At 39.1% G+C, this 13,779-nt stretch overlaps 1 protein-coding gene across 1 annotated transcript; it reads left to right on the top strand.

Moving 5' to 3' along the window:
• Window positions 1-1,556: 1,556 nt before the first annotated feature.
• il15ra (interleukin 15 receptor subunit alpha) lies at window positions 1,557-13,107 on the top strand. The gene is made up of 7 exons (XM_034163723.1): window positions 1,557-1,726; window positions 5,148-5,351; window positions 7,264-7,311; window positions 9,584-9,730; window positions 9,953-10,063; window positions 10,961-11,030; window positions 11,574-13,107. The coding sequence occupies exons 1-7, from the start codon at window positions 1,654-1,656 to the stop codon at window positions 11,662-11,664; spliced, it is 744 nt and encodes a 247-aa protein (XP_034019614.1). The 5' UTR covers window positions 1,557-1,653; the 3' UTR covers window positions 11,665-13,107.
• Window positions 13,108-13,779: the final 672 nt, after the last annotated feature.

The raw sequence follows: 13,779 nt of genomic DNA on the forward strand, positions 1-13,779 counted from the left end.
AAGTGCTGACAAATACGGTATGACATCTCATCTACAAACTAATATAATGATACATAATATCTTTATTTATATATCACTTTCAGGATACATTTCAAAGTGCTTTACAATACCAAATTGATCTAAAACTATAATAGGTTAAAAAAAAATACACAATAAAAATGTATGTTAAAAAAACAAAACAAAACAGATGAACATTGGAACCAAACAAAGGTGGGACGATGTCACTGCCAAGTCATTCTCAAGTCATCAATCTGCAAGTCCCAAGTCAACTTGCAAACAATTCATGGTCATTATGACTTGAGAATTGACTTGGGACTTGCTGATTCGTGACTTGAGAGTGACTTGATGGTAACTTCATCCCATCTCTGGAATCAAATATTCAGAAACAACAAAGACAGGTATTTAAGAGCAGTGGTAAAGAAGACAACAAATGACACCACACATGTAATTTAAAAAAACTTATGTGCATGAAAAATACAAATAAAAATGTAATCAATATCATTTACTATATAATATCATAGCTGTTATAATCATAACCCTGCACGTGTCTGTGCGTGAGCAAAATAAATAAATAAGCAGCTGCATGATTTTTTTTTTTTTCACTAAACTTTGTGAGAATATTACTTGGGTTACTGTTTACAGATGAGTAATGTTTGGAATAGATTGGTCAATGGTCAAGCAAAATATAGCTCAAAAACACTTGATATTTTGGATCAACTGGTATAACTGATTTCATGAAAATTCAGTAAGGTATATCTATATATTATATTCCAATTCTAAGGTGGAACTATGCTAGTATACTAAGGTATATCTAAAAAAGAAGAGTAAAGTAGAAGAGTAGAAAAGAGTAGAGTAGGGCGATGATTAAGTCATGATTAAGCCATCATGATTAAGTCATATGGCAAAAAAAAAAAAAAAATCAACCTTCCAGTGCCTTTCATTTTACATGCTTTAAAATTGTGCTCCTTCTCCACCCCCCAAAGGGAATATTTTAGCTACACTCCTTCAGAAACAACGACTGCAGCAAAACATTTCAGCTCTAAGCAAGAGTGGACACTGAAAGAAAATGTATTTAGTATTTGTAGTTTAGTGTGAACACTTTATGCTGCCGAACTACAAATATGGTGTCTGCAGCAGAGCTAAATGCATTTGTGATTGTTGCCACATCTGGTTGTTTTTTTTTTTATTGAACACGATTCAACGGATTTATAAAATATTCTTAAACACAAGCAGTCAACCGCATACTACGTAGAGATTTTATTTGTAAGAAACTCAGCTCTTTTGCAATCAAGTATGATTCTGGTTTGTGATATGGGGGCTTATTACTTCGATGTTACAATAAAGGAGGAAAACACTCGAGAAAGCGCATTTTCTCGAGTGTTTCCCTCCTTTATTGGAAACTCCAAATGTATACACTGTTAAAACAGTGATAAAACGTGGAAAATTCTAAACTGTATATAAACTTTTTTTTTTCTTTTTTTTTTTGCTAGTCTTTTTCTCCGCTTTTTCCAGACATAGCTGCTTGTTTCTCTTCATATCTGGCAACACAGATGAAAAAACGAAAGTGAGTGACAGCAGGCGGCTGAAACAATGACTACGAGAGGCGTCGGTTGATCTGCTGGACATGATTAAAGTGATCACAGACGATCACGGATGGATCTAGATTCTCTCTCGCTATTTGTTTTTCTGCTCTCTTTGCTCGGAACTGGACTTTGCTCCGATGAAGGTCAGTCAAAAAAAAAAACATAATTTAAATGACCGCGTCCTCTCAGGACAAAGCTGCGCAATATCCTGTTATAATTTAATTTAAAAGCTTTTATTATGGCAGAAAACGTCCACAACATAAGTTATAAGAGGAACGAGACAGTGTTACGTTTTCCTTTGTGTTAATCAAGTACTCAAACTACTACGAGTACCACATTTTAGAAGTAAACGTCATATAGCAGTCAACCAATCAAGTAATCAATCATCACGTCAACAAAATAAATAATAATAGAAAAAAGGATTACATTAAAATATATTTAAAGGACCAGAAGTGCTAATTTATACCTTGTAGATAAAATTACAGTAATTATAAATCATAAGTATTGGAACACTTGGTATTTCACACATTTTAATTAGTTTATGCCACTTCAAATACTGTACTATAATACTATATATACTAAAATTATTTTTCTAAATTCAAATTGCAAGCAAATCTGTACAATTTGATAGAAATTAATTAAAAATATAAAAGCCAAGATGATGGCTTGCATAAGTAATGGAGCGCTTTGGTATTATACCTGTAAATAATCAGCTTTATTGCCAGTTTTCTTCAGACAATTTTTTCTTCAATATGTCTTAGACTTTATTTACATCAGTTATGAAGAAATACAAACAATATCTGTGTAGAGCAGACAGTTCTCAAAAACTCTTGACTGTGCAAGAAGGAGAAGAGTGAGGAAAGCCACCAAGACACCCAGACAACCCAGAAGAAGTTATAGGCTTCTCTGGCTATGACTGGAGAAACTGTGCATAGTGAATGCTTTGCATTTTGTATCCCCAGTTATACAGCTTCATGATGAAGCGGTATAGCAGAGGATTTTCTTAAAAAGTAGACCTGAAAGTTCAGCTACAATTTCCCAGTACATCTGAGTTGTAAGCCTAGATTCGATGTTTTGGTGAAAGAAAATCCTCCTCTATACCACTTCATCATGAAGTGCTATAAGTGGAATCCGGGATAGGTGGGAGGTGATAGCTTTGTTGGTGAAGATGCAGTTTTCATTTCCGTCTCTGAATAAATTGATTACTTCCTAATATATTGCATCGTTGGATTGTGATTACTGGTGCATTAATGTGTTCATCGGATTAACCTTGCAGCTATATTTAATTTAAATACAATTAGTATGGGGTGTACGGGAGGGAGAGTACCTCTGCAGAGGGGAGAAAGTACAGTATGTAAATTTGATCCACCTGTTCCACTTTAACATGACAGAGAGACATCTGTGGCGTTCGAATCGCAGATGGCATTAAATGGATGGGTTTTGACTCTTGTTTTCCCCGCATTGTCAATCATGCTGTGAGAAACATCAATGATGGCGTGTATTTGAAGTAGAGAGCAGATGAATCTCCGCCGCCTGAGAATCAAAACAAAGACATTAGTAAAAACCATCCCTGAGGCCCTTGTTTGCTGATGAAACAAAGGGAGGGCTCAAAAATGTTTGAAAGACCAACAAAAGGTTAATATTGGACATGCTGGCATCCTCTCTAAACAGTTAGCAGATCATGCACAGGAACAATTAGCAACTGTCGGATCGGGGTCTCCTTACTTTTATCAACCCACATCTTAGTTCAGTTTAAACATGCTGTGGTTTGGCCCTGTCTTAAAAATCTCACTTCGACATGTCAGTTTTGTCCAGTTTTCGGCCTGTCTCTCATCTGCCGTTTCTTTCTAAGGTTTTAGAAAAAGGTTGTTTTTTATGCAGTTGCAGTCATTTTTAGAAAATCACATTCTTGTAAAATTCCTGTCTGGATTTCGATCACAACACAGCAATAAATCCGCTCTTTAAAAAATACATAATGGCATCACTCTCTGTTGATGCAGACAGTCGTGCTGTGTTGGTTCTGTTGGATCTTACAGCAGCCTTTTACATTGTGGACGTACTTGTTTCCCCATTTAGATAATTTTGTTTGCATTTGTGGTACAGCACTTAAGTGGTTTAAATCCTATTTGACTGAGAGGAGATTTTCTGTTGTGATTGATGACATCCCTTCATCAAACGCTCCTCTTTCTTTTGGAGTGCCACAGGGTTCTGTTCTTGGCCCCATTCTGTGTTCATTGTACATCCTGCCTTTTAGGGTCAATCATAGCTGAGCACATTGTGTCCTTTTATTGTTACGCAGATGATCTTCAAATCTATCTGCCTTTGAGTACTAATGGAAGTGACACTTTGTCTTATTTGTATTCATGACATAATTCAGCGGTTGTCTCAAAATTTCATTTACTTGAATAACAGTAAAACGGAGACAATTGCGTTTGGACATTCTGGCATGCCAAATGTTGTACCGTCAAACTTTGGTGTTCAGGTTAACCATTTCAAACCAGCTGTTAAGAATTTGGGAGTGATATTTGACAGCTGTTTGAGGTTCGATCAACAGATAAACTCTGTTGTCAAAGCAAGTTTTTTAGTAAGTAAAGCCCTCTCTCAATAGATGTGATCTTCTTGAGATGGCCATTCATGCTTTCATCATCTCCAGACTTGATTACTTTAATGCACTTTATGCTGGCGTTAACCAGTCTTCTCTTGCACGCCTCCAACTTGTGCAAAATGCTGCTGCTTGTCTTTTAACAAAAACTTCAAGACGTGAGCATATCACCCCTGTACTTAACTCACTCCACTGGCTCACGACTTATGTATTTAAACTGGCTTTTGCTAACTAGTGGTGATGTGGCATGCTTTGCTTTTATGGGCCTTTTTAATTCTATATGTTTGCTTTTATTCTTGTGAATTTTAATGCTTGATTTTACTGTAAAGCCCTTTGGATACCTTGTGGCTCCTGTACAGGGCTATAAATAAATACTGATTGATTGTGTAACTATGATCAAGGGGTTCATCTTGAGTTTTGATCCTTGTCACTGCATGAATTAGTAATCCTGATTACAGGATCAAAGCAGTCAGGATCAGAGATCAGAGGTATAATCCATCCCTTGATCTAGATCCAAACCAAAACTTAATCAACTCTTTCCTGAAATGTGATCTACTGTATGTCTCTAGCAGATTTGATTGAAATCCTTACATGATCTTTCAAGGTATCCTGCTGACAAATGGCAACAAAAACATCAGCTCCTTGACGGAGGGGATAAATCTAACATTAAAGAAGCAGAAAATGCAGAATAGCAGGAGAAAACAAAATGCATATAATGTATATGAGCTATAAATACCATTGGACATAAATCATTAATCTGTATTTTAGCCCATGAGTTGGTATGTTGAATGACAAAATCTTGAAATTGTTAGTTCTCAAAAAGAATTGTACGGAAAGAAAATGGGTAATAGAAATTATAGTGAGCCACCTGATTATCAAACCTTTTCATTTCATCGGTGTGTATGTTTAGTTTATGCTGCAGAATTCCATTTTGTAACCTGATTTGTGCTTATTTTTTATAGACACGTGCCATTGTCCGTGCCCACAACTACCCCACATTCCTCTGACTGAGACCCCGTCAACAGAAACTTGCTGTGGAATTGGAAGCCCTCTACGTTACTCGTGCCAAAATGGTTACGTGAGGAAGGCAGGAACCTCAAACCTCAGCAGATGCCAGAAAAATGGAGGCGTTTATGAGTGGTCCAAACCCACACTCGTCTGTATATGTAAGATTCATTTGTTTTGTGTCTTCTTCGCATTATAAGAGCTTGAAATGACTTTTGTAGTGAACAGTTGCTGAAATAAATGGCCATTACTCTCTCTGAGAAAAGACTCTATTCAGAGAAGTATTTATTCCATAAGTATGGCAGATGATATTACTCATATTTTCAGCACGTTATTATAGGCCACCAGGTGACTTACAAATTGTTTTTCAGGATGGTGGGGATACCACCCAATCCAGAGCTGTCCAGCTGCTCCATCTTCAACATGTACTGCAAATCCACGTGTTCCTTAAACTACAGCAGGGGTGGCCAAGTTCGGTCCTCGAGAGCCACATTCCTGACACTCTTAGTTGTCTCCCTTTGAGAAAAATGCTTGATTTTGTCACATTACATTACCAGCCCTGCACATTCAGGTAGAAACCTGCATGGATTTTCATTCATGACAGCTCCTCCGCTCTATTGGTAGACGCCAGCATTTGCATAAGGGCTGTCATATTTGATACCCTCAGTAGGTTTGCCAAAGCTGCTTAAAATGTGGTTTCCTCTATAGATGGGAGAACCAGTTCCAAAGGACATATGACACATTCGGCAAATCTGACAGGTGCTTTCTTTTACTCTCAATAATGGAAAAGCTAGAGGTATGTAGCTTAGCAGGATGAAGCTAAGATAGGTCAAAGAAATGGAATATGGACTATAATTGCTTCCAAATTAATTGCATTTAAGCCACTCAGCTTGATGGGCACCTTCCTATATAGTAGCGGTGGAGCCTTGTACCTATAGTATCGTTGTAACAATGAGTTTTCCAGATAATCCTCTACTGTCTTGATGGATCTGAATAAAACTTGGCTTTCAGCCCTCAGTAGTGTCAACTGTGCTGTGATCTCGTCAGAACCCTTAAACTTTTGGACGTACAGGTCCACATTTGTTCCGTTTAATGTATTACATTTAAATTTGAACTATAAGTTTACCCCAGTGTTGGCCAATGTATATTTCATTTTTATTGAGCTCCAACGAGGTAGGGGTAGGGCAGGTAGCTGAGCGGATAAGGTGCCAGCCTGCCAATCTGTAGACCTGGAATCCTGCTCACGCTAACTGTCTCTGTCCTTGGACAAGACTCTTAATCTACATCATTTCAGTCCACCTAGCTGTAAATGGGTGCCGGTGTCGCCAACCGAATGGTCCCCCTAAAAATCCTTCCCCCCAGTGACGTGGTTCATGACGCGATTGACGGATTAACACCTCGTTTCTGCTTCACACTGCACTCCAGTCATCATCTATCTCAGTGACAGATATCTGAAGATTTTGTACAACAATTATTTCCACATAAATTCAGCATTATGTCATCATAAAAGGTGGGAGAAGCGATCAGAGTGCCACGGCTAAATGAGCTGCTAGCTAATGCGTTCACTGCACATCAGACATTTCAGTGTGTCACGGAATTTCGCTGAGTTTCTGCTTAAAAAGGCCTAATTTCTGCTTAAAAGTGACTTTAGTATGATTTAAGAGGTTTTACCATTATCATCTGATGGCTAATAATCACATTAATCCATTTGATTGCTTTGGGTGAAGAGACTCCGTCTCAGACGTCTGCTGTGGTCTGAAATTACGCATATACAGATGCAAAAGGGGGACCAATTTTTAGGGGTGGACCGTTCGGTCTGCGACACCAACCTTGGCTGGTGAAGTAACCTGTGTCCGATTAGCGTCCCCTTCAGAGCAAGTCGTAGACTCTCATCCGCTTGACACTATGAAATCTGAAGATAAGCACCAACGGGCCTCAGGGCCTATATAGGACTTACTTTTTCCTGTGAGAACCCTAACTATGCAGTGTTTATTTGTTGTTTTTCCATATTTAATTGATGGGGCCAAGTTGCACAAGCTGAGCAAATGTGTCATCTCATTTCTTGTGTTTCAGCTGATCCAAAAATAACCACAACACAACCACCACGGACCACAGTGACAAGTGAGTGTACTTGTTGTGGCTGCATGAGTGGGATGAGGGGTGGTACACTAGTTCTGTTGCTGAGGCTCATCTTTGTAGAACTGCGGTTAGTATTGTCAACTCAGAATGGGAAGTTGATGGGTTTAAGCCGAGCGATTCTTGGCGTGCGCTTGCTCGATACACTTCACTGATAATATGATGCTTTTGTTCTGTTTGTCTCCTTGTGGATGTCACAACTTGTTAAGTCATGTAGGGATTTATTTTTTTATCACAGTAAGTAGATTTTGGGGATGATTTGGACTGAGGGTGTTTGTTACCTTTTGTGAGATGAGGGTGCATTCCACAGCTCTGCTTTGTGTGACCTGGAGATCAAACTGATCTTCCACCATGAAAGATGCTACGATTGGATTGGATTATGATGTGCGTTTGGCCGATGGTAGATGAGGGAGGCTTCTGCGGAAATTTTCTTCTCAATGATTATATATATATATATATATATATATATATATATATATATATATATATATATATATATATATATATATATATATATATAAACTTTCAATCTCCAAGTGTAAATAAAAGCTTTGGAATCCACCTAGTGTTTGCACCACTTGTGAAAGCTTTCCTTCTGTTTTGTATATCCTTGTTTTGGTTACTGCTGGAGGTGAGAAAAGTTCAAATTCGTCCAAAAACTCAGTTTGAACATGTCAACAAAAGGTTCTTACAACACTGACAGACTTGTGTTATCACTCTGGGATTTTATTATTATTATTTTGTAAGTAGCACCACTCAGATGACTCTCAAGAAGCTCTAGGCTTCTGTGACTGTGATCGAAGAAATTGTGCATGGTGCAAGTTTTGCATTGTTGCGACACCACTCCTAGTTTCATAGTGGAGTGGAGCAGAGATGAACTTTCTTTCAACTAAACAGATCAAATCTAGGTTTGCTTCTCTGATCTGCCTTCTGGAAAATCATAGCTGAACTTTTAAGTTTTCTGTTAAAAAAAAAAAAATCCTTCTCTACACCACTTTATCATGAAGTGGAGGCAAAAATTCAAAACGTGCTCTGTGCACAGTTTCTTCAATCACAGCTTCAGAAGTCTATAGAACTTCTTTAGAGTTGTCTGGGAATTTTTATTTCTTTTTATTCATGATGTAGAGATTAATTTTCATTATGAGTTAAAATGGCACAATTTTGGAAATTTTATAATTTTAAAAAATGTGATTTTTTTTGATGTCCTAAAACAAATTCAAACATAAAAGCTCAAGATGCTAAGTTATATTAGTTAAAAAAAAACCTTAAAAACAGAAAAATAAGAATCCTCTATCTGCACTCCAACAGTCATTCCACAGCATGTTGGCTACCCCTGCTTATAGGGACAATTTATTTGTCTGGAAAAAAAAAAAAAACATATCGTAGAGGATTACTGTGGAATGCCCCCCAAAAGAAAGCACCACATGCTTGGAAGTAGTACAAGTAGCAAACTATCCACAATTACGCTTGATATACAGTCGAATTCTTAGATGCACCTTCAAACCGATGCAATGTATGGTGGACTTGGCAGCATTGCATAAGGGCAAATTAGACAACGCACAAAGCAGATCTCCAAAGTGAGACAGAAGTTGCACATCCAGGAACCGCTTCTGTTATCTGCTGCTGAATAAAGCCAAGCCCTCACTGCGGTTAAGGAAGCTTGCAGTAGAGATGTGCGGTCGCTCAGCTGCACTTCACTCTTGATGAAAGTGGGTTTTCAACACCTAATCCAGTGTGAAAGCTGAGACATAAGTAGGTCCAGCTGCTGTCTTGAACATGTAAATCCAACTGTCAGAAAAACCTTTTATCTGAATAAAATTTGACGTGTTGATCTCACCAGTCCAGGCAAGTCCCATTGCCCACGTCCTCTAGATATAGAAGTTGATCTCTGTTGTTATCTTTACTACTACCGCCACATTGTCGTTTTCATCAAGACAAATGCAATAAAAGTGCCTATGCTTACAACAAAGTCTAACATCTCATATTTTCAAGATGTCAGAGGCTCAGTGTTGGTATGCGAGTGTGAACATGAGTGATCATGTTTTAATGTTTTATGATGAGTAATCCTGATGAACTGACTTTAATATCTAAGATTAAATCAGAAAATAAGATTAAAGTAGACAAATAACAGCGTTTGCTCGAATTGATGTACATAACTTCTATAATTATGACTGCAAATTTCTGCAGGGATTGCATAATAATGATGATTAAAATAGTTATTTGTAATTACCGTGTTTGCTTTTTTCTCCGTTTTCAGACAGTAACATCGGACCAGCAACAACATCAACATCCGGCAGTTACTGGAGGATGCCAAATCAAAGCATCTCGACCTCACCAGCTGCAGAAATACACAGCACAGAGACACCCACACTCGGTCTACGCGTTACATCAGATCATACACAGGGTAAACTGCGCTGTTGATTTCCTGTCAGAAGTACTTCCTGTACCACACTAAAGCAATAATCAATGCCAGAATCTAATCAGAGCATTGTATCTCTTGGTGGTATTTTTTCCAGTTATGTACTCAACAAATTTGTGTTAACAAAAAATTCAAAACATGAATGGAATTTTTGCTTCCAAATTTGTTGACCAAAGTAAAATCGCACTTATTGTTTCTGAAAACTAGATCCTGTGATGGACTTCAGATCGACGAGCTGGACCTTCACATCGTCACTGGCCATGATGCCACCTAGCAACGCCTCAAGTGCTGAACGCAGCAACAGCATCGTCGCACCCGGTGAGCCTCAACATTTACATTGCACCAAACACCTACAAACCACAGTCCTCTCAGTCAAAGCAGTGGGGTTGTTTACACCTGTTTTACACCTGTTTGTTGATGACGATAGGTGCAACTTGGCGGTGCAGTCTGTGTCATGGGCTGCAAACATTTTTCGGGATCTTGACAAATCGTGTCACGACATGATGCCTTATCGGCAGGTTCTTGAAAGCATCTAAAGGGCCTTTTTACATTGAACGTGTCAGCGCGATGCTTTAACACTTCCCAACGCGTCTCATTGAAAATAATGCTTTTTAGACCGATTTTTGACGCTTCTGATGCGTTCAATGTGAAAGGCCCTTAAGTCACGAGTTTACTAAACTGTCAAGATGCGGCCAAGATCGTCTGATGGCAAACAGTCTTCTTCTTCACCTGTAGCAGCATCCATCGTTCATAATACTGAGTTTTTTTGGCGTCTCCGGTTCTGCTAAGGGTCGCCACAACAGATCCAGTATGAATCGTACGCTTTACGTTGGATGTCCTTTCTGATGCAACTCCACATTACATGGGGAATGCGCGGACTTTAACTGGGAACTTACTACTTTGGAAGCAAGTGCAAGTGATCACTTGTCCACCGCGTTGGCATCTGTCGATCATAATCATCATGATGAAAATTAAGTTTTCGCTCTACAACAAGCAAGCAGTGGCTGCGTTGGGGCGACGTCTTCACACATCGTGGGTTGATGTAATGTAATCGTGACATTTTGTTGTGACACTGCCACTATGAAGTAACAATGCCATGGAGGTGTCACGGCGATATGGTGGGCGGGGCACCTTTTAAAGCCAGATGGCTCGGCTTGTAAATCATGACGATTCGTGACAGATCATGTGACAGCTGTTTGTCTGTGTTGTTGATAGGTCTGAGCGCCATAGGAGTTCTGGCGATCGTCTGCGCTTTCATCGGGATGGCCATCTGCTATTATAAGTGGTAAGTTGTAAATGAATTCTTTAAAAAAATAAAGATTTTATTCATACAGAAACGCACATCTCGCTTTGGGAATCTCCTCGAGCGTCCATTTCTGTTTGGTTAACTCAAGAAGTGATTTGCGTGCTGTAATTTCCTTAGATTTGGGGAAACTTGCATAAGTGGACATGCTGTCAGACACTTTTTGGAGAAATGAAACAGTTTCTCTGTATTCATAGGTTTATGACTTCATGGAAAATTAGCAATATTGGGCGTCTAAAGTGGCTCATTCCCATCCCGCTCCGACTCACAGTTCCTCTTTTAATGCTCCTTTATGCTGCTTCACTGCAAATCTTGTTGTTGCTTTGCCCCCCCTCCAACGAGTGCACGTTAACTGCTGCACTTAACACCATAAAAATCTACACAAGTTGTCTGGAGTGAATGTGAGACGTCTAGTTGCAGTTAACAGTTTGGACATTTATTAACACTCCCAACTGTGAAAAAAATGTTTGAGTAAAATTCCCACGTTCTTTTGAATAAATGAATGACCTAGTGTTTATCTTGCAGGAGAACCAAACACCGGATTCTAGAGGCCACAGAACAAGAACTGAGACCAATGAATAATGAGGAAAACGGTTCATCCAGACCAGAATGTTAGAGTTGGACATCAGCGGCCTTTTCTACAGAAAACAGTGTGTCCTCGTGCAACATGTGGGCAGAGAAGATGGAAAGGTCACTTGGATACATATTTCTGCCCATTTCTGACCTGGTGTCATACTGCGATACAGGGATGTACCTTTTTCAGAGCACCACCCCATGTGTAGTATTGGTAGGTGTTGACCAATTATCGCCACTGACATGCAGCGTCATTCCAATTGGTGGTACTGTATTTTTACCCGAGACCAAGATATGGTCATTGGGTATTGCAAAGATCTTGCGTCCATCCATCCGTCTGTGCTCAGTATAACTCCAGTCCTATTACTGCCAAGGTCTTCAAATTCACATGGACCATTCTTGGTACACAAACCTTGGATAGGTTCAAAGATGGCTAACCTTGACCTATTTTAAGAGGCTAAAAGGTCACATTCTGTTTCCTATTTTCATGTTCATACGGCCGAGTGTATTTTAGCATTGAGTTATTTTTTTTATCTTTGCCAAGTGTAGTGGCTGCACTCTGCATTGTGTTATGACTCCGCCCTTTCGCTCCCCTCTGGATGTGAACTCACGATCCTCGGCATGGAAGTCGGACTCTCTAACCAGAAGGCTAAAACCCAGGGCTCTGGGCTCTGTCCTTGTGACCAGAGAATCCTTTTTGAGCTATTGGGAGTAAGGTTTACTAACTACATCTGCACAGCGACACCTGCTGGCCTCAGTTACACAAGGAAGTAACGTTTTTGCCAGCATTTGTTAGCAGCATAACTCAAAAAGAACAGATTTCAATTACATTCAGTGAGCAGATAATGTTCTAGGAAATAAGTCATTGAATTTTGGAGGTGATCTGGAATATATTCTAGAACTGAGATCCAGAAGAATGTTTGGCACATAAAATTTAATGCAGACATTTTGAGTATGATGATGACATTTGTAGAGGAGATTGATAATAGAACACATTTGGAACATATTTTGGATCTAGGATCCAGATGTTTTAAGCGTTCAGGAACAATTAATAATAATTTTTTTTTTTTAAGTATTCGTAATGAATAGTAACAAATTCAGTAACATTTTGTGAGCAGATGAAGGTCCTCAGATATAATTTATGTCATTTCTGAGTGGATCTGGAAAATATCTTTGCAACATTGAACTCAGTTGTGATGAAATTTTATGTGCATACAGATTTGTCAGTGGGGAATATGTGGCCTTGGCGGAGGGATGCGTGCTCCGCTTGCTGTTTGGATATATATACGGTATAGAATATTTACCTGCTGTGGCTGCTGTGTAGTCGGGTAACCGGCTAGAATAAAAAAAAACCCATCAGGTATGGCAACGTCACATCATGTGACCACAAAAGCAGACGTGATTGAAAGCTTTCAGAATATTCTTCCTTAAAAAGTTGGCAACTGTACTTAGTAAGGTCCATTAACTTTTCAGTTTGCACGGAACCTGAAGACCCACAGACGTAGCAGACCTGCACAGGTCACACTGGCCTCCGTTCTGGGTCTGCCACTGGTTTCTTGCAGTTACAGACCTACTGAGCGAGTTTAAAGTTCAACTCGAAGAACAAGAATATTTCTGCCTGCATTACCACTGCACCTATGACGAAGCTTTATAGGACTTGTTTTCACCGAGGCTTTACGGGAAACCAGCGCTGACGTCACCAAGGTTCTTGGTTGGTTTGTCTGGTTTCTAAAAACATGTTTGTATGTATAAGCTGAGAAATAAAGGGAGCTTCTCCTTCCTGTTGCAAATACTGTAAAGGTGCAAATATTCGCATGGGATTTATTATGCGAATTTCGCGAGTTAAACAAGGTCACCAAATTAAATACCGCTATTTTAATACATAACGTACATATACGTACACATTCATAATGTAAACGCGAATATTAATACTGCTAAGTATGAGGTCTGTTAGAAAACTATCCAACCTTTTTATTTTTTGCAAAAACTATATGGATTTGAATCATGTGCGCTTGCATCAACCAAGCTTGAACCTTCGTGCGCATGTGTGAGTTTTTTCACGCCTGTCAGTTGCGTCATTATAGGCAGGTATCAAGTTTGCATTAATGTTATCGTGGTTCTTATGGCAACTGATCCAATCCCAAGCAAGGACTATTTG

The sequence above is a fragment of the Thalassophryne amazonica genome, chromosome 22, assembly GCF_902500255.1.
Source record: "Thalassophryne amazonica chromosome 22, fThaAma1.1, whole genome shotgun sequence".
NCBI lineage: Eukaryota > Metazoa > Chordata > Actinopteri > Batrachoidiformes > Batrachoididae > Thalassophryne > Thalassophryne amazonica.

Coding starts and splice junctions, on each gene's coding strand:
- il15ra (XM_034163723.1), top strand. CDS start 1,654: ATGGATCTAGATTCTCTCTCGCTATTTGTTTTTCTGCTCTCTTTGCTC. Junction 7,312..9,583: donor ACCACGGACCACAGTGACAA/GTGAGTGTACTT, acceptor CTCCGTTTTCAG/ACAGTAACATCGGACCAGCA. Junction 11,031..11,573: donor GCCATCTGCTATTATAAGTG/GTAAGTTGTAAA, acceptor TTTATCTTGCAG/GAGAACCAAACACCGGATTC.